The sequence below is a fragment of the Elgaria multicarinata genome, chromosome 2 (assembly GCF_023053635.1).
Source record: "Elgaria multicarinata webbii isolate HBS135686 ecotype San Diego chromosome 2, rElgMul1.1.pri, whole genome shotgun sequence".
Classification (NCBI taxonomy): Eukaryota; Metazoa; Chordata; class Lepidosauria; order Squamata; family Anguidae; genus Elgaria; species Elgaria multicarinata.
In genome coordinates this window covers 45,312,257-45,331,761 of record NC_086172.1, presented here as the reverse complement: position 1 = coordinate 45,331,761, position 19,505 = coordinate 45,312,257, and the positions used below count along the sequence as shown (strand labels likewise).

Here is a 19,505-nt window from a genome sequence, read left to right as displayed (position 1 = left end):
ATAAATGAAAGATAGGATCATCTAATCCTTTATCTTAGCAAAATCGGTGTGTGCCTGTCTCAGAAGTTTAGCATCTCAACAGTGCAATCCTAAGCATGTTTACTAGTGCAGTAAACATCAGTTCACAGAGATTTCACTGAGCCATGGAGTTCATTGGGATTTCTTCTCTACTGCTGTGTTTGATCTGGCACAGCAGCCTAGAAGCCCATCACCCCAGTCCCCTTACCTAAACAAAGCCAAAGAATGAACAAAAACAAAAACCTTGAGGTTGTGGTATGGTCACGAAATATAAAACAAAGAAAAGGCTATCACTTTATCAAATGTCACTTTTTTGGAGAGAGAGAAAAGAGAGCTTAAGGATTTTTACCATACTGATTTGTATTTCTGTCTCCTTAGGGTAGTGTAGGCTTATTCACACTGGAAATGGCTATATGATCTGGGGCTTTTCCAAACAAGGACTTACCATGGTTCATTCACTAACATTTCATGAGTGATCCGGACTTTGTTGTTGTCCTTTGGTAATCTGCCCATGTTTTCCTAGAAGTTCTTCAGACTTTGGGTTTAATGTGGAAAATCTGTTCAGGAGGGAAAGAGCAGAACAGCTCCGCCTTTTCGTCGATGGTGTGGACAGTAACACGTGGAATGAAAGCAGGGTGGGAGGAGTTGTCCCTAGGGAAGGTGGATGGCATTTTGGTGATGGCCCTCCTTTCCTGATTGCTTGCTGTGAATTTCCTGTTGCAGAGCCATGTCCTGCAGCTCCTTCCAGCTATTCAAAACGGCATTAGCAGCCACGTAATTAATTGTTTCTTTTGCGGCTTTATGCCAGGAACACAGTGTTTTTAGTGACAGAACTGACATTGCCTGCTTGTCTCTGTGGTTTGCTTCGGTGCTTTTTTCTTTTCTTTTTTGTTAATGTATGTTAGTGGTATTCCAGAAGAACAGATTTGCGCAAGTACTAGAAATAAAACTGTTAACATTTTGAACTGTGTGAGACAGTTTTGCGCTGCTGCTGGTGAAGTAGTGGTGGTGGAGGGGACCAAGGCTTTGAGGGAGAGAGGAACCTGCTCAGTCCTTTAAAAAGGAAACTGGTGCAATCTCCTTTGAGCTCTTCAAAACAGCATTAGCAGCTGCTTGATCATTTGTTTCCTTTGCTGTTTTACTCTTGGCACGCAGTACTGAGATTGCTTGCTTAACTTTGTAGTTTAAATAAAACAAATATAAATGCATGTTAGTGGTATTCCAAAGTAACAGAATTGCACAAGGACTATACAAAAAATATTATTATTATTTTAAAAATGTGTGAAACAACTTTGTGATGGGGAGGGGGGGAAGAGGGGAATTTGCTCAGTCTGCTCTCACCCACCCACCAGTAGATCCCCTTTCTAGCAGCCGCATTTGTTGGGGAAACTGAGCAGGAAGTTAGCAGATGGAGGAGACCTGGAATTGAGAAATTCCATGTTGCTACACTAAGGAATTCCAAAATACTGCACTTCCAGTAAAAAACATTTTTTAAAAGAAAAATGGTATGTCTTTCAAATACTTTTATTTTATTTTTTAGAAAAGCAAATTACACTCACCAACACACATGCCCAGAATGGAGAAAAGGCATTGTGGGCGGGGTACAGAGAAGGGGGAGGGGCAAGTGGAGGAATGGGGAAATGACACCTGGACACATTCTGCCATGGACTGCCCTCTTCATGCGGATGCACAATCCCACTTTGACCACCAAGGAAAGGGGCTTAGTGTGGATTGTGGGTTGCAAAACCACAGGTAACAAAACCCAGTATAGATCCTGCCTAACTGGGGGTGGGGGGAGAGAGAAAGAAAAGAGGGAGGCTCCATATGGGAAAAAAAGCCACCTTAGATCATGTAGTTAAATACACACACACACGCCACTCCTCCACCATCCTGCTCCTTTTCAACGTTTTGAAACCCGAGGCAGGAAATACCACAAGGGCCTCTGTCCCTCACTAACAATAAATAGTACAATAATAATTAAATACAAAACTAATAATTTGCTCCCTTTTCATGACACCCAAAATCAGCATCCTGAGGTAATCTTTCCATTCTGCCTAACAGTAACAGCCTGCTCTGTGTTGCAGCCGATAACTATAAGGAACCCGGCTAAGCCAGAAGGGGGCTTAATTCCAGTTTCTACTCCACATTTCCATGAACACTACACATGAAAGTATGTAAATATTCCCATTGAAATGAATGGGACTTGAGAATGCTTAACTCTGCTTGTCTCTTATTAGAAGCAATTTAGACAGGATTACATTTTGTACCATTGGGACAGTGTTATACACTAGTCAATATTCTGTCACCTGCTTCTCTCCTCTTCTTCCTCCTCTCCCCAGCTGTGCACAGGAAAAAAGATAACAGTAATTTGATAAAGCATTTCCTTCTATTTTAAGCCTCGCATGTTCTGGCTTACTGACCTCTAGATCAGCACAGTGTTAGATAACAAGCAGAAAAACCACTATCTAAATGAAGTGTAACTATTGAGAAAGCTAGTGAAATGGGGAGGCTTTATCTCTGGCATATTCCGAATATAATGACGACATATTTCTTGACATATGGCACTTGGATACTTCATTTTTAAAAATTGTCCATAAGACACTGAATAGCCAACAAATATCAAAAGATTTTAAAAATTGTTTTTTTTTACAAAGCCATTCTTTCACTGTGGGGTGCGGGAAAGAGAGCATCTGCAACTAAAAAAATCCAATCTTTAAACATTTAAAATAGTGCAATATCTATCCAGCAATGAGCTTGGAGTATCTGCTTAACAGGGACTTCCTAATGAATCTTGGTTAGATTAAGTGACTGCTTCTATTTAAAGAAGACAGCCTTTCATTGGGCACAGAACTATACGGAGCTTAACATAAAATCCATTCAGAAAGAATAAAAATAATCCTCGCTATCCTTATTCAAACTTCTGCTTTGCAACTTTCCCTCAGCGCAAGCATTCAGAATGAAATACTAGTTTGGCAGCTTAACTCATTGACTCACGGCTCTCTCATTAAGTTGAAGCCAATGCCAGATTTTATGTCCTAAGGTAGAAGGTATCCCTTCAGGTAGTAATGTGACTAAATGAAATCTCTGGGGGACATCTCCTGAATAAAGCAGATTAAGGCTGTTCCAATTAAAAGATGGATTGCAGGTTTCACGTTGTATTTTTTTCTCCCACAGTGACATTTTGCCTAGTGAAAACTTACCTTCTAAAAGTTACTTCTTAAGAGTCTAGAGCAGCTTTTCCTCCCCTAGGTCCCTTCAGATGTTTAGACTACAATTTCAATCAGCCCCAGCCAGCTAGCATGGCTAATGGCCAGGGAGATTGAGAACTGTAGGCCAAAACATCTGGAGTGACCCAGGTTGGAGAAGGCTGCAGGGAGTCCGAGAATCAGAGTTGGAAGGCAACTTGGAGGCTATCTAGTCAAGCGCCTCGTTTGATGCAAGATCTGCCCTGCAGGATACAAGTACAGCATCCCTAATAGATCACTGTCCTGAGTCTGCTGAAATAGTTCCAGCAAAGGGGAGCCCATGACCTCCTGAGTCAGTCTGCTCCACTGTCAAACAGTTCTTATGGTTTCTCCTCACATTTAGCCATAATCTGTTTCCCTGCAATTTCCACCACTGGGCTCTAGTCCTACCCTCTGGAACTACAGAGAATAAATCTGCTACATCTTCTCCATGATAGTTGTTGAGAGAGAAGAAGTGGGACAGAAGAGAAAAATTGGCTTTAAATCCCATTAAGAAGGAAATAATAATAATAATAATAATAATAATAATAATAATAATAATAATTTATTTCTAACCCGCCTCTCCATCCTGATTGAGGCAGGGAACAACAGCAAGTATAAAATACATAAAATATTAATCAAAACACAATATACCTTGTTAAAACTTCCTAAAAACATCCTAAAAGCATCCTAAAAGCATCCTAAAATTCCACTGGATAGGCCTGCTGGAAGAGATCAGTCTTTATAGCTTTCTTAAATGCTAAAAGACTGTTAAGTTGATGAATCTCCTTCGGCAGGCCATTCCACAGTCTGGGAGCAGCAGAGGAAAAGGTCCTCTGGGTAATGCCTATCAGCCTGGTTTTGGCAGGCTGAAGGAAGTTCTTCCCAGAGGACCTGAGTGTGGGGGCTGATTGTACAGGAGAAGGCGATCCCGCAGGTAGCTTGGACCCAAACCATGTAGGGCTTAAAAGGTGATAACCAACACTTTATACTTCGCCCGGAAACTAATCGGCAGCAAGTGAAGAGATTTTAAAAGTGGTGTAATGGGATTACCTCCCTGCGGTCAGGCAAGTTGTACATGGAGTAGGGCATCAGTGTCTACATTGTTTAAAAAATAAATGAATAAAAACAATGTCCTTTATGATTGAATATTCAATAAATGTTCACCTTTTAAAAAATAAAACATAGAATTCCCTGGGTGCACACCCTAATGAGATGTGCTGTGCACGCCTATGAAGAAGAAGCGAGCCAGCCTAGCATCCCTGGGAAGGGAGTTCCAGAGCCTTAGAACAGCCACTGAGAAGGCCCTGTCCTGCCTATACATCAAGCATGCCTGAGATGATGGTGGAAGCGAGAAAGGCCTCCCCTGAAGACCTCAGAGCACAGGCAGGCTCATATGGGAGAATATGGTCTTTTAGATAACCTGGACCAGGGCAGGAAGTTGTCACAAAGTTAGATGTTTTGTCCATCTTGTCCTGTGTTCTATATTATGGTGGCAGCTCTCCTGAGACCTTTCCCATCACTTGCTATATGGTCCTTTTAGCTGAGGATGCTGGGAACTGTATCTGAGACTTTCTGCATTCAAAGCAAGTGTGCTACCATTAAGCTATGGTCCCTGCATTGCCATGCAATCTTATGCCTAAGAGCTTTATCACACCACCGTTATACTGTGCAATCACTGCGAATTGTATTCAAAGGTCTCCAAAGTTTTCCAGTTTATAATCTGCTTTTATTGTGAAGTACTCCCATGCATCCTGCTGTAAATGTGCTTCTTAACCAAAAGAAGTGCAATATTTTGCTACTAGTTTTCGAGCATATCATTTGTTGTTTTCCGAGCGGCCACTGGGGCGCAGGAGCAGGATTTGAAGAAAAATTAAACAAATGCTTACATCTGCGTAAGCTTTAAAGATAAAGACATCAAAATTGGCACAGTAATAGATATTAAGGAGAACTTTAAGTATACCAAATTTGAATAAGATTGGGTCATCTGTTGATTTTTTATGATTTGTTTACATTTCCCCCCTTAAACCCATTTCCTGGTATGCAAAGATCTAGCCACCTGGTAGCAACAACAACAATGGTGACAGCTTAGTGCTGTAGGGGATAATTCAAGGGAAACAGGTATGTGGGATGAAGCTCTAAGACTCCAGTCCTATGCACACCTACCTGGCAATAACCTCCTTTGGTACCCCAAGAAGAGAAACAAGTTCTCAGTGTGCGAGATTAAATTTATTAACAGCTAAGCTTTTTCTTAGTAAAATTTAATCTTGCATCCTTGGAACTTTTTTCTCTTCTTGGGGTACTCACTTTGGTTACTCTCCTCCGTCGGCTTTTTTCATTTTTCTTTAAAAACCTCATTTGATTATACCAAAATTTCCTTGCAAATAATCGTGCATTCTGTCTTCAGCTGTATTCAGTGGTGCACAGAAGTGCAGCTTTAATGCTGTGCATGTCTCCTAGGGGGACCATATGGAAAGGAGGAGAGGGCTCCTGTTTCTTTAATGGTTGTAGACAAAAGGGAATTTCAGCAGGTGTCATTTATATGCATGCTGCGCCTGATGACATTCCCTTCCTCATCACAACAGTTAAAGCTGTAGGAGCCCTGCCCTCTTTTGTAGAGTGAACAGATACAAAAGAGGACAGGGCTCCTGCAGCTTTAACTGTTGTGATAAGGAAGGGAATTTCACCAGGTGCTGCATGCCTACAAATGACACTTGCTGAAATTCCTTTTTCAATGCAACTGTTAAAGATACAGAAGCCCTGTCCTCCTTTTCATATGGTCACTCTAATGTTTCCTCAGAAATAGGTCCCATGATTACACGCAGTGGAGCTATTCCCAGGTAAGTGTGCATAGAATCACAGCTGAACAGACTTATGGGGTCAAAGATCTCCCTCTCCAGCTGTGGTCTTCTCTTTCTCTTTGCTTTCAGAGAGGGAGATCCCCCTGGTATCCACCACCCCCACTCTTCACCGTAGTATCATAGGCAGTCAGAGTTGTCATACCAGTGGGAGAGGAAGAAATGGACGTGGAGGAACTACCTTATCCTATGCCCTGCCAGGCTTGCACCTGCAGTGTGGTTTGGTGTGACGTTTTCTTTTTTCCTGTTTTGGAACTGTATTTTTTAAACTGTTTAAAAAACAGCCACCCCCGCCCCCTGGACCATAGGATTGTAGCCTTAATTCATTAATACTTTTTCCATGGATTGAAAGAAAAAAGAAAAAAAGGAGGCAATCATATTCAGCCCCAGTGTCAATCTTTCACATCCAGTTCACTTAGAAGAGCATCAGCCCTTCAACTTCACACAAGAATTGTAGTGTCAATGGATTTCATTTGTCTCTGAACAAGGAATGTAGCAGTATCTATTTTAATAAATATGATAAATATAAAAGCAGGGATCAACAAAGCTACTCGGAATATTCCATCTCCATGGATATCAAATAATGAAACTGGTTGTTTCTTCATGAATAATAAACAATTATAATAATTCATGAAAAGCCTGTTATTAATGGAGCTTAGGGAAAGGTTAGCACATCTAAGAATATGATGGAGGGATAATAAAAACTCTTTAATGAAAACAGAAAACAGAAAGCATCTATGCATAGATGACATAGGCCTTAGCTAGACCTAAGGTTTATCATGGGATTGTCCCCGGGTCGTCCCTGCCTGCTCCCGGGATATCCTGTGTGTCATTTACATGAGCAGGGATGACCCCGGGACGATCCTGGGATAACTTAGGTCTAGCTAAGGCCATAGTATTAGAGCTTCATTCAGGTGATATAGCTTGTGGAGGAGAATTGCACCCACCTGACCCATCCCAAATTACCTACGTTCAGCCTACTCTCGAACAGACCCTATAGGCATGTAGAAACTGGACACACATAGGGCATGTCTACACCAGTTGTTATCCCGGGGATCGCCCCAAGATCATCCCTGTGCATCCACATGATGCACAGGGGATCCCGGGGCAGGGAGGGAAGATCCCTGCATTTCCCCGGGATAACCGGGACGGCTTTAGTCCTGACTTTTCCCATAGTCTTGGGATCGTCCTGAGACCGCAGGAGGTGTGGGCGGCCATCCCGGTTTTGTCTCTGCTCCTCATGAATAAATGCAAGGAGCCGGAAACCAGGCACGGAGCTCCTCAGGTGCTCCGTGCCCATCGGAGGTGGGGAGGGGAATGGGATCATTATTTTTTTACCTTTTTATTTTCGCTGGAGCCCTCGTGCGCTCCAGCTCTTCTTTCTTTTTTAAAAAAATGGCCGCCATGATGGGCGCGATGCCCAGGATGTCGTGCAGCCATGTGTGGACTGAGGGGGCGGAGCTCATGATCAGAAAATTGCAAGATCCTCCCCCATAGCCATGCCCATAGGCTACTGAGGACCTTGCTTTCTTAGGGACTGAGATCACATGTTCTAAGCCTCTGTTTGTACTTTGTGTAAACTTCTGCACAGACAGTATGCACAAACAGTAGAATGAACATACATAGGTCAGAGGTAGGACCAGGTGAAATGATCTTTCCCCACCCCACTTCCAATGAGGATTGAATCTACATAGCATGTTGTATGAAAGGAGTTTAAACTAGGGTCAATAGAATCACGGTGTTATAGCTGATAAAAGTTTGGTTTTGCTTCTATACGATTGATCTGTGTATTTCAGTGAGTATCAATGCATAGTTATGTGAACTATCACACGTGCATAAATATTGCAAAAGAGGCTCAAAGGAGCAACCCTGAAATTCAGCTCTGATACTATGGATTATTTATTTTTTTAAAAATTGTTCAGCTCCTTGCAGAAGCATCCAAGTGAACTTGTAAGCCTATGCGGCAGAGTCTTGCTATTTACTGTTTTACTCTGTACAGCACCATGTACATTGATGGTGCTATATAAATAAATAATAATAATAATAATAATAACACAGGAAATAAATACCTCTTTAACACAGAAAATAAACTCTTACTTTACACCAGAAAAAGAATTTTTTAAAAAAATATTTTTAATTTTTCTTCTTTCATGAGAAGGAGAAAAACCTTCCCTCAGGAGCATCTCTGTGAAAAGTAGAAACATCATCAACAACAAGCGAGTCCTTTAAAAATAATACATTTTTGCCAGTGTTTAAAATGGTTTACGTATTCTGGAAATACAACTGAACAAACAAAAACTAGATTGTAATGTTACAAAGTCCAGTCCAGAAACATTTCCAGCTTGAACCCCTAAATGCCTGGAGAAATTATGCAAGGGAAGTGAATATTGGGTTTGGTTTATTAAACAAACAAACAAACAAAAAACCCAACTCTTCAATGTAGGCAAAACGTTTCTGTCAGGTGTGAAAAATCCCCTCCCTAGCAGGCCTTGTTAGTGATGGATGAATCTGCCAGTTTCAATTTCTCACAGTTTTCCATTTTCCAATCTCAAATTTGTTTCATCCTGTTTCCAAATTAGTTGGGGGGGAGGAGTTTAAAAAATAAAAGTCTGCATGATAGCTTTTTACATTTTCATAACTTTTATGAAACGATGCCTTTTTGTTAGCAATTTTTCCAAATATATGCATTTTTGTAAGCAATTTCCCCTATATAATACATTTGTGGACGCTATTTTCACTAATTACATGAGTATGTACACTTCCTTAATATACACATTTTTGGATGCAAATTTTGAATGCATTCCCAACCTCGAACGCAAATGCAATTGGGAGCGCATGCTCTCTGAAAATGTCCACAAGTTCCTGAAGCATTCGCAAAATGTGCACTGGAAAAAGGCACAACTTTCTCAAAATCCATTAAAATGCAAACCAAATGCAAACCATTCCTAGGCCTTACATCGCACAGGAACTTGCTTCAAATGACAGAGCTCAGCTTTGGAATTTGAAATAGTAAATGCTAGAGTTCCTTTGTGTGAATGAAGCATACTTTTCCCTCACTGCTGTGTGATTCTAAACTATTCCCAGACTTCTGAGATGAAGATTAGAAGTAAAGCTCCCAAAGCATTGCTCATGACTTCCACACTCAGGCATGATTAAGCCCCAATGTCCCTGACACGATGTAACTGGGGTCAGAACGAGGCAAATTCATGGAAGATAGGAACGCTGAAGTTGGTTTTCCTGAGCATGAAACCACTGAACACCAGGAGGAAGCTGTGCGTGATTGATAAGAGTAGAGGATGAGTGTACGCTATTAGCAGCCTGGGCTCTTAAGCAGTTGCTTTAACGTATCCAGAAATTGCCACTTTCAGAGACAGGATAGCCTGTTAATAAAGGCCTTTGATCCGAACTACTAAGGCTATACTTAGTACATTAGTAACCGTCTTCAAAATGACTCTGTGTGGAATGGTGGAGAAATTGCATGGGTCCCTCCCACAACATAAGATTGGAATGGAACCATTTACAGCCATAAAAGCTGTCTGAAGCTACTTAGTTTGAAATAGTGCTGTGCTGAAATTCTCTCCTATGTTTTCTGAAAACTAAGTTCCCTCCCCGGGTGAAAATGGGTTCAATACACAGCTGCTTTTGGCAGGGGAAAAGACATTTCCTTTAATTTTTCAGGGCCACTTTCCATGACTTCAAGGGGTAGCTTAGGATTTTTCTTGCTTTTTTGACTTTAAAAAGGGCCTCACACCATTCTAGGAATGTATGAGAATTTTGTTTCAGTTCTCAAATCAATCATATCACATTCGCAATTTCGAATGCAAATGCGATTCGGAGCGCATGCTCTCTGACCATGTTCACAAATTCCTGAACTTGCATTTGCGTTTGCAGGCCATCCTTTGCCATGTTCATGTGTGAAGGGATCAGCAGAGGGCTCAACGGAGCTCTGTAACCCGCCTCCTCCATTTGCATGTAGGTCTGTGCACACTGGAGCATAATGTGCCATTACCAGAAAAGAAGGTGTGTAAGTGCCACACCCAGCCTTCTCTCTTGTCTGGTACAAGTACTTTAACCTCATGCCAAAGCAGAAAGGAGGAACAAAGCTCTTTTGCTCTGTTTACTCAAAATGGCAAACTCCAGAATCCAATATAAACTTCTCCTGTTAACCTTCAAAGCTTTTCACGGTCTAGCTCCTTCCTATCTCTCATCTCTCATCTCACACTATTGCCCTGCTCGTGCTCTTCGCTCCTCTGATGCCATGTTTCTCGCCTGCCCAAGGGCCTCTACTTCCCTTGCTCGGCTTCGTCCATTTTCTTCTGCTGCCCCTTACGCCTGGAACGCTCTTCCAGAACATTTGAGAACTACAAGTTCAATCGCAGCTTTTAAAGCTCAACTAAAAACTTTTCTTTTTCCTAAAGCTTTTAAAACTTGATGTTGTGCGGACTTTATACTGTTAGTTTTACCCTACCCTGTGCCTGCTTACCCTACCCTGTGCCTGTTGGCATTCTCTTCCCCTCCTTATTGTTTTACTATGATTTTATTAGATTGTAAGCCTATGCGGCAGGGCCTTGCTATTTACTGTTTTACACTGTACAGCACCATGTGCATTGATGGTGCTATATAAATAAATAATAATAATAATAATAATAATAATAATAATAATAATAATAAGTCCAATTAAAAAATGTGTATAATCCGGGAGGCGGTGGGGAAGACGGACCACAATAATGCATTATATTGGGAAAAGTGCTTGCGGAAAAAAACCCACCCCAACAAACAAACAAACAAACAAACCCAAATGTGTACACAAATGCATGTATTGAGGGAAAATATGCACAAAATGCGTACAAATTTTCTAATGAACTTTTTTTTTTTTAAAAAAAAAAAGACTCAAAGTTTGGGATGAACTCAATTTAAATGACAGATTTGTCCATCTCTCCATAATTTACTCATGTTCCCTTTCAGTGCAGCACTGATGAAGTTGAAGTGGCTTCCAAGTTGCTGCTGTATATGTTAAGGGTGGGGAGGAGAGAGAGAGAGAGAGGTAAACATGGAGGAACGCAAAGATACACTTTCTTTGGTATGTACGTATGCAGGCAGCCTCCGCTGAAATAGATCGGGAACCTCCACCACACCTGCAGAAACTTTGTGTGCACATCAGTGCATTCCTGTAGTTTTGGATTGGGGTGGCAAATATAAACCAGGAGCTGTAGGGACATGCAGAGTCCTCAACGCCATACAAACCCACAGGGAAACCACAGATTCATGAGGGTGCTTATATAACAAAGGAGGACATGCCTTTCCCATTGCTTGTACAAGCACTATTTTTGTCTCTGATTCTGGTACTGTGACTCCTGCACCTCTGTCATGGATATGTGTGCTCAGACCGAACCAAAATTATATCACCTGGATATGCATACCTGGATATGCTATATGGCCACATGTAATGATGTTTGAAGCTTCCATCACATAGATCATGAATAATTCCTTATTCTAAACTTGCTGTATTTCTCTAGCCCTGTGGTTTTGTCTTCTTCATTGCAGGTACAGCTCTGGCTTCTCAAGATAAGATTTTAGAGATGCCTGTTCTATTATATTGTTGATTATCCAGTGCTTACTCGGTACTTATTATAACCATATAAGATGAAGAGAATTTAGAGAAAAGGCAGAAAAAGCCTTTTACCAAAATGGAAGGATTACTCATGTTTCATGTACAACCAATGCATAACTATACTTTTGGTTAGGGTGACCATAGGAAAAGGAGGACAGGGCTCCTGTATCTTTAACAGTTGCATAGAAAAGGGAATTTCAGCAGGTGTCATTTGTATATATGGAGAACTTGGTGAAATTTCCTCTTCATCACACCAGTTAAAGCTGCAAGTGCCCTGCCCTCTTTTAAATCTGGTCACTCTAGTATAGCTCCTGCAACTTTAACTGGTGTGCTGAAGAGGAAATTTCACCAGGTTCTCCATATATACAAATGACACCTGCTGAAATTCCCTTTTCTATGCAACTGTTAAAGATACAGGAGCCCTGTCCTCCTTTTCATATCGTCACCCTACTTTTGGTTAATAACTCTGCCTTGTGAACTAACTAACAGAAAAGTTACTGTGATAAATGTGCTTTAGAAGCTATACTCTGTTATATTTTATGCTCATTCTGCTTTAATTTCAGCATGTAAAACAGCAGAAGGTATATGACTTGCTTGTACTTGCTTTGGAAATACCTATTCTTTACACGATAGATGAATACAATATTTTCAATCCACAGGAAACATTTACAGCTTAGTCCTTTGCAATATCTCATCAGGTGTTTTTTTTTTTTTTTTTTTGCAACTGCAACTACTCCACTTCCTTATTTAACATCCAGGATTTGTGTACAGTATTTGTTTGCAAAGAGCCCGGTATGTTTCCCTGTTGTGTCCTGCCTAGCATATCAAGTAGGCTTTGAATCACCCAACTTCGTGCTTAATGCTTGGTTTTGTGTTGTTTTTAAAAGAGGGATACTCAACGGTGGGTTCAAGGCTGATGTCAAGAGTAGGCATGGTTGGGCACGTGACATGGGCCCACATCTCGGAAAGGGCCTACTGACAAAATCTCCCCCTAGATTAGCTCTTCCTCTTTACCAGTGCAGCCTGCTTGTTCACCTGCCTCTCATTCTAGCTCAGACAAGGGTGGCAGTGAGAAGAAGCAGCAGTAGATGCCACTGCCTGCTTGTTCACAGGCTCTGTGTCTGTCAAGCAAGTGGTAGCAATGATGAGAAACAGGATGAAGAACAAAATAGCAGGTGGTGATAATGGTGGTGAGAAGGTAGACCCATTGAAGCCCATTTAGGGGGACTTGCCCAAGGGATGTCCAAAACCTGGAACTACTGGGTGGTCTTTTGGTGGTACGATTCTGTTTATGAAGATTGCCACATAAAATGGATGGAAGGGAAATGGGTTGGTTGGTGGAGAAGATTAATGAAATCTATTTGGAAGACCCAATGTTTAACAGTCAATTAAAACCTGGAACGGAAATGCATCCACTTTCCAACATAGCAGTTGAAAACACACCCATGGCTTTGCAAAAAAAAAAAAAAAAAAAAAAATGCACCATGGGTCCTTTTTACTGTGACCCTTCATTGTGTGCAGTGTTTCTTTCCGGAAAGGTGGTGCTGATGGGGGAGAAACCCATAAAAGAATGCCACATGAAAACTGCAGCGGTTCCATGGCTGCTCTAGGTGTTGAAATGTAAACCGACTGCAAATGTACATTTGTAACCCTCTGTAATATTACAGAGATTTACCCTGAAGCATATTGGAAAACATCAATCATGTAATGGAACCCCACTGCTCTTTCCCTCACCTCTTCATATCCTCCTCCCCCAGACAGCCACATCTGTTTCCTACTGATAGCTTTTAATACACATCCCCTTAATGTCTTCTAACAGGAAGTAGAAATTGAGAGAAATTTGCGATCACCGGCATTTAAAAACCAGCCTGGGAGCCATTCCATCATTCCTGTGAAAGACCCAGAAGCAAAAGGTGGCAAAACAGTTTTTGACAAGATGTCATCAGGAAATGCTCAGCACAACAACGCTGAAGGTTAGCATCACACTTTTTGATCTGATTTCTTGCTTTCTTACCATACGCGGAACAAGTAAGAGAGTCAAACATTATATGGGGGGTGTTGTCCCTCCCCAATAAAGATTCAAAGCAGAGTGATGATGATAATATATGGTTCGGCTTCTGAAGAAAACAACATTTAGATGCTGTAAAGCAAGAATTTCTCTGACATTCTGGTAATTTTGAAAGGCAGATTTCAGTAGTATAATGTTTGGGAAGGTGTTTTTGCAATAAATAAAGTGCAAGCAAGAAGAACAACTTTGATTGTTCTCCTCTTAAAAGCATTTTTCAAGCTTCAAACAGAACGATATGTTAATTTCTTCACCAGAAAAAAAAAGTGCAAGGCATTTTTTTTTTTAAAAAAAAAAGTATTCTTGATCATCAAAATACCTCAAGAAAATCGTGACTGTATAATCAAAGCTGCATTCAATAAAAGGATGCATTGTGCTTTCCATTTGAGCTTTCCATCTTTTCTTTTTCAGATGATTACCTTAAAACATATTTAATGGTTTTAGGATAGAACAAGACAGAATGGTGTCATGTTTTAGGAAAACTATTATTGGGTGTAATTTTGATTTATTAATGTTTTGAAAATGCTATTTAGATGTTAATCGCTCATATGTTTAAAATTGTAGGGTGTGCCATAAATTTCAATGTCAAAAGAACAATATAGAAATCCTTAATTTAAAGGATTGCAGATCCTGTTTAGCAGTTCTGAAGTTGCAAGTCTGGGATTTTTACATACTGTTCTTACTTTGAAGCCAGCAATGTATATGGCAAAAGCTTATATAGAAGCTTCACCTGGTTTCTTTTAAGTATCGACATTGAATATATATTAGATAACGTATTTTACATATAATGTAAAAGGCATTGCATCTAATCACATCCCCCCAGCCCTGTTAAACTAAATGACCCTGTGTTGTTTTTAAATGCCACATCACTGAAACCAGTTCACATTCCTTGTAGCGCCTACAAAATAGGGATTATAAGGAAGATTTTGTTGGCACTGTTGTATCTGCTATTAAATCCATGCAAGGAGAACCAATATGGTGCAGAGGTCAGAGTGTAAGAATAGGATCAGGGAGACCAAGTCCCCACTCTGTCATGAAGATCATTGGGTGACCTTCAGCTAGTCACCGTCTCTCAGCCTACACTACCTTGCAAGGTTCTTGTGAGGTCACAGTTGGGCAGGGGGAGAACCATGTAGATGGCGTGGATCTCCTTAGAGGAAAGGTGGGATATACATGTAAATAAAATAATGAAGAAAGAAAGAAGGTGTCTTGATAGTTAAACAATTTGGTGCAGAATAAGGCTGCAGCGCTGCAAAGTTAGGCTGCTTAAATCTCAATGACTTCAATGGGGCTAGGTAATGTGTAACTGTGTAGAATTCTCACTTAGAAAGGAAGTGTCATTGAACTCAATCAACTGGAGGCTTCACTTTGGATTGCATGCCCCTATTGGCCTGATAGGGGCATTGCAACTTGCAAACATGGTCATTTTTTGTTCCGTTTTCTGAATGAGGAAACTGGAATTAATGCTGATGTGTGTGTATGTATGTTTTCCTTTCCTCCCAAATTGTGTAGACTTCACAATGAAACATTATAATTTCCAAATATTTTTCCGGTTTTTCTTGAACGTACCAATGCACAGATGGCCTGGTGTCATATGTTTCACATGTCCTTTGGAGACAGTCTTGTTTTTGGTCACAAATGTGGATTTTGGCCCTCAATTGAAGAAGAAAAAAAGCTGTGTCGTAAATGTCAGCTGTGCAGTGGTTTCTAGCTCATGGTGAATCATGACTGTGAAGTGGCTGATGCAGGCTGAACACACCTCAGTATAAGGAATAAAGGGGTCTTCTGCAAGCTGTCAAGCACCTGGTACATCTTGACTTAAGCAGCCTGCATTACTCACTTGTTGTGTCGCTTCGTAGTGGCTTATAGAATAGGTAGGGTGCTTTCTTATCATGAAGAACAGGCTGACCAGTTTGCTTCATGCTACTTTGCTGACAGCCTGGAGGCAGGAAGGCTGTTCAGTAGGGACTCAAGCAGGAGGAACCACTTCATGAAGAGCTCAGAGCTTAACTAAACATTAGACACATGTGCATATTTAAACCCGGTAGCTTATTTTATAATACAGGAAAGTCGCTTCAAGGGTAGGGTTTTCTTTAGTAGACAAACAGTGGAAGAGGGGCAGGGTCACCACTTACAAATCACCCAAAAAAGAGGAGAAAAGAGGGCAGCAATTTGTATGTGCTAATTTCTATGTATACATAGAAATGTAGAAATAATTATTATAATTTAAATAGAAATTCATTGACACTATACTGTCCAAGACTGTGACTAGATAGCCTGAGTGCCTACCTATTCAGCTTGCTTAGGGATGTTGGAGAACTCCGCAATGGAATCAAATAAGTTTGGATTTTTATGAATCTGACCCATGGATTCTGCAGCTGACCGGCTTTCCCCCAATCGGGTAGATTCTGCAGGCTTGCAGACCGTTTTTCTAAGTTTCCTGAATTTTGCGCAGATTTACTAATAGAAAATATGCAAAATAAAAAACCCAACTGAAAATGCACATTTCCCCCATAGGCTAAAGCAGAAAAATGAACATTTCGGGGGATTTGCATATTTTTCGCAAGTGCGGATTTGCGCAAATGCAGATTTGCGCAAATTCAGAAATTAAAAAATAATCCGATTCCATGAATGAGTGGACAGAATGAAAGGTGTGTGACAATCCATGAAAAGCAGACAGAACAGGTTTTATATAATCCATTCATCCCTAACCTTGCTATCTAGGAGCTAACTCTTGATGGGCAACAGTCCTTATGGTTTATTACTTTTAACCTAGAATTAGACAGGACAGCTCTTCAAATAGAAGATGCTTTCAAACAGAGAATGGTCCTCTTGTAGCCCTCCAGATAGAGGACGACAGTAAAGAAGACATTGGGCATTCTGTAAAGAAGACATTGGGGCATTCAAGAGAGGGGGTGGGGAGAACCTAACCTCTCCCCACTCCAGGTTTTTTTTCTTCTGCAGTTCTCTCTTCGCACATCCCACTACTCTCTCCAGGGGTTCCAGGCATCTGTTTATGAGGATAAATGGCCATCTGGATCCATCAGTGAAAGCCATTCAATTTTATGTTTATAATAACGTAAAAAATCTAACATATTGGCCCCAGCCCAGAGAATGTAAGTCATGCTTCTTCTCAAGTCCCATTCAAATCAAGAGGACGAGTTCATTACAACTAACTTGCATCTCCTGAATTGTAGAGGGATCTAAGCATGGCTCATTTTCAACTGCAGGCTTGTGGGATTTTTATGGAAATATTTTATTATAATATGTTCTTTTAATTGCTTGCCTGCTGCCTTGGACATTTTATGGGAAGGTAGGACGTAAGTAGCCAAACAGTATGAGTAGCAGCTTCATTTTCAGAGGCTGCCTGTCCACAAATCCTACAACTTTAAGTCAATGTCACACTGGTCATTTTGTGTCCATGCTGTGCATTCCATAGCATCTAGCATTCATTCATCATCAACATTTTAAAAAATCTGAATTAAAGCTGACAACCTTCCTACAGCTTGGATCCTAACTTTCTTTCTGTGAATGGAACAGAGTCCATATTTATGGAACAGACCTTTCTTTCAGCTTGGAAATGATGTGGGATAAAAGTGTGTGTGTGTGTTGTTGTTGTTGTTGTTGTTGTTGTTGTTGTGGCAGATGCAGATGGAGGAATGAGTTGGTGGAAATCACATACACCCTTATAAGAACAGAGCAACTTAGGTCCAACTCATAGCTTCTAGCAGGTCATCCCAGACTGCACGACATGGAATAATGGGCTCAAGTTACAGGAAGCCAGATTCCGGCTGGACATCAGGAAAAACTTCCTGACTGTTAGAGCAGTATGGCAATGGAACAAATTACCTAGGGAGGTCGTGGGCTCTCTCACACTAGAGGCAGCTGGACAACCATCTGTCAGGTATGCTTTAAGGTAGATTCCTGCATTGAGCAGGCGGTTGGACTCGATGGCCTTCTAGGCCCCTTCCAACTCTACTATTTTATGATTCTATGATTCTAGGTAGAGATTGTTCTAAAATTGCTTTGATCAACCTCTAGGAAACCCTATTCAGTGCATTTAGTTCACCGTGTTTCATCCATTTTGCTGAAGGCTTTGGTCCATAAATTACTTCCACCATTCCAGAAATGAAGGGGTGTATGGCAACATATTCCAGATAGGAGGCAGTTGTACCCAAGTGCCAAACCAGCCCTCCCTGCAAACAAGGAGCAACTCCTAATGTTGGGGAGCTAGATGTGGGAGAAAAATAGGTGCAGATTCAGCCTTCCTTTCTTCTTCCAAAGCAACAGTAGAACTGTATTAAAGCATGTATCATTAACAATAAAAAGAAAAGAGGGTGATATCTTAAACTTAGCCCAGCTTTCCATGCCAGGACTCAGCTCTCTGATATGTCAGGTTTGTGGCTTATGGAAAGAGTTCACCTGAGCAAGTGCAGCATGCTATTCCTTATAAGGGAGAAGGCCACTTATGCTCCTCTACATCCAAGCAATGAAGATCAGAGGAAGTGGGGCTTCTTCCCAGCATGCCTGAAATTCCGTACTTCTTATTTTAAAAGGTAAGCACAGTAAATAAGAATGGCAGCAAAACAAGATTTACTGAGGCCTATTTGATTTGCTCTGTTTATGCAGACTGGTGAAATCTCCAGATCAACCTTGATCTATCATCCTTGAGGGAAGCACTATCTTTTGGCATGAGCCAAGTAAATCTTTAGGAAGCAAAGTGACATGAATAAGGAATAAGCACAACCCTGTCAGATCTGAGCTTGAACCTTACCTTGTTTGTGCATTAACCAGAGCACCAGCCTCCATAGCTATATGAACAGATTTGTGGGAATTTCCACCTAGGGAAAATATACATTTCTCAGAAAAGTGTTCTTAAAAAGAGATTTTGTTGTGTTTTCCACAAGTGAGAGTCATAAATCAAGGTCTTGAGCAGCTCTAACACGCTCCCATATATATATAATGGGTAGGCTGTCAAAGACCAAGGGGGGTAATAAGGCACATTTTTAGTCAAATGATTTCATATGATGTAGCATAAAGGATGAAATGCAACCTGATAACAATCCATTTTTCATTCAGTGACAGACCAAACTGGACACTTAAATCATGTAGTTCAGAATATTTTGACATCTGTATTACTCATCTGTGTTTCTGAGAGAGTTATTATGTGGCTATTGTTTCATAAGCCTGGATTTTTATTTCCATCAAAATTGGCCTGTTTAGTTGTAGTGACTCAAAGCATCCATTTATTCAGTTTCATATACATTTAGGGAGGGGAGGACTGTAGCTAAGAAACCTAGAAAAGAATGATGATGGCGAAGATGATGGTGAGAACAACATGTTGGGGAAGAGATGGACTTGCATATGATGCAGGTTTGAGGAAAACCCTGCCTGAACATATGGATGAGACAGAGATAATAAACAGATGAGAGGCAGAGGACACAAATTGATTCTGGGTGGTTATGAATTCAGTGAGGGACACCATGGTTGGCTTTCCATCCACAACATTCGTAGAAAGGGAAAAATATCGGGCTCATCTTTACCAAGCAAGATATTCCACTATGAAAGTGGTATATACAACACAGGAGCCACACTACTACTTCATAGCGGTATTGAAATGCACGGACACCTGTTGCGACCCATTGACGCATACCATATACTGCTTTCATACTACTTTCATAGTGCTATATCCTGCTTGGTGTAGATGTGTCATGGGCCCCAACAGTTGT

The 19,505-nt window shown here is 40.9% G+C and overlaps 1 protein-coding gene across 1 annotated transcript in view; it reads left to right on the top strand.

The window, feature by feature from the left end:
• The first annotated feature begins 12,852 nt into the window (after positions 1-12,852).
• The window catches only part of XIRP2 (xin actin binding repeat containing 2), a 102,257-nt gene continuing 95,604 nt past the window's right edge, over positions 12,853-19,505 (top strand). The window contains exons 1-2 of the mRNA XM_063118310.1: positions 12,853-12,909; positions 13,531-13,684. Coding sequence (XP_062974380.1) covers positions 12,853-12,909; positions 13,531-13,684 — 211 coding nt within the window. The remainder of the gene's footprint in view (positions 12,910-13,530; positions 13,685-19,505) is intronic.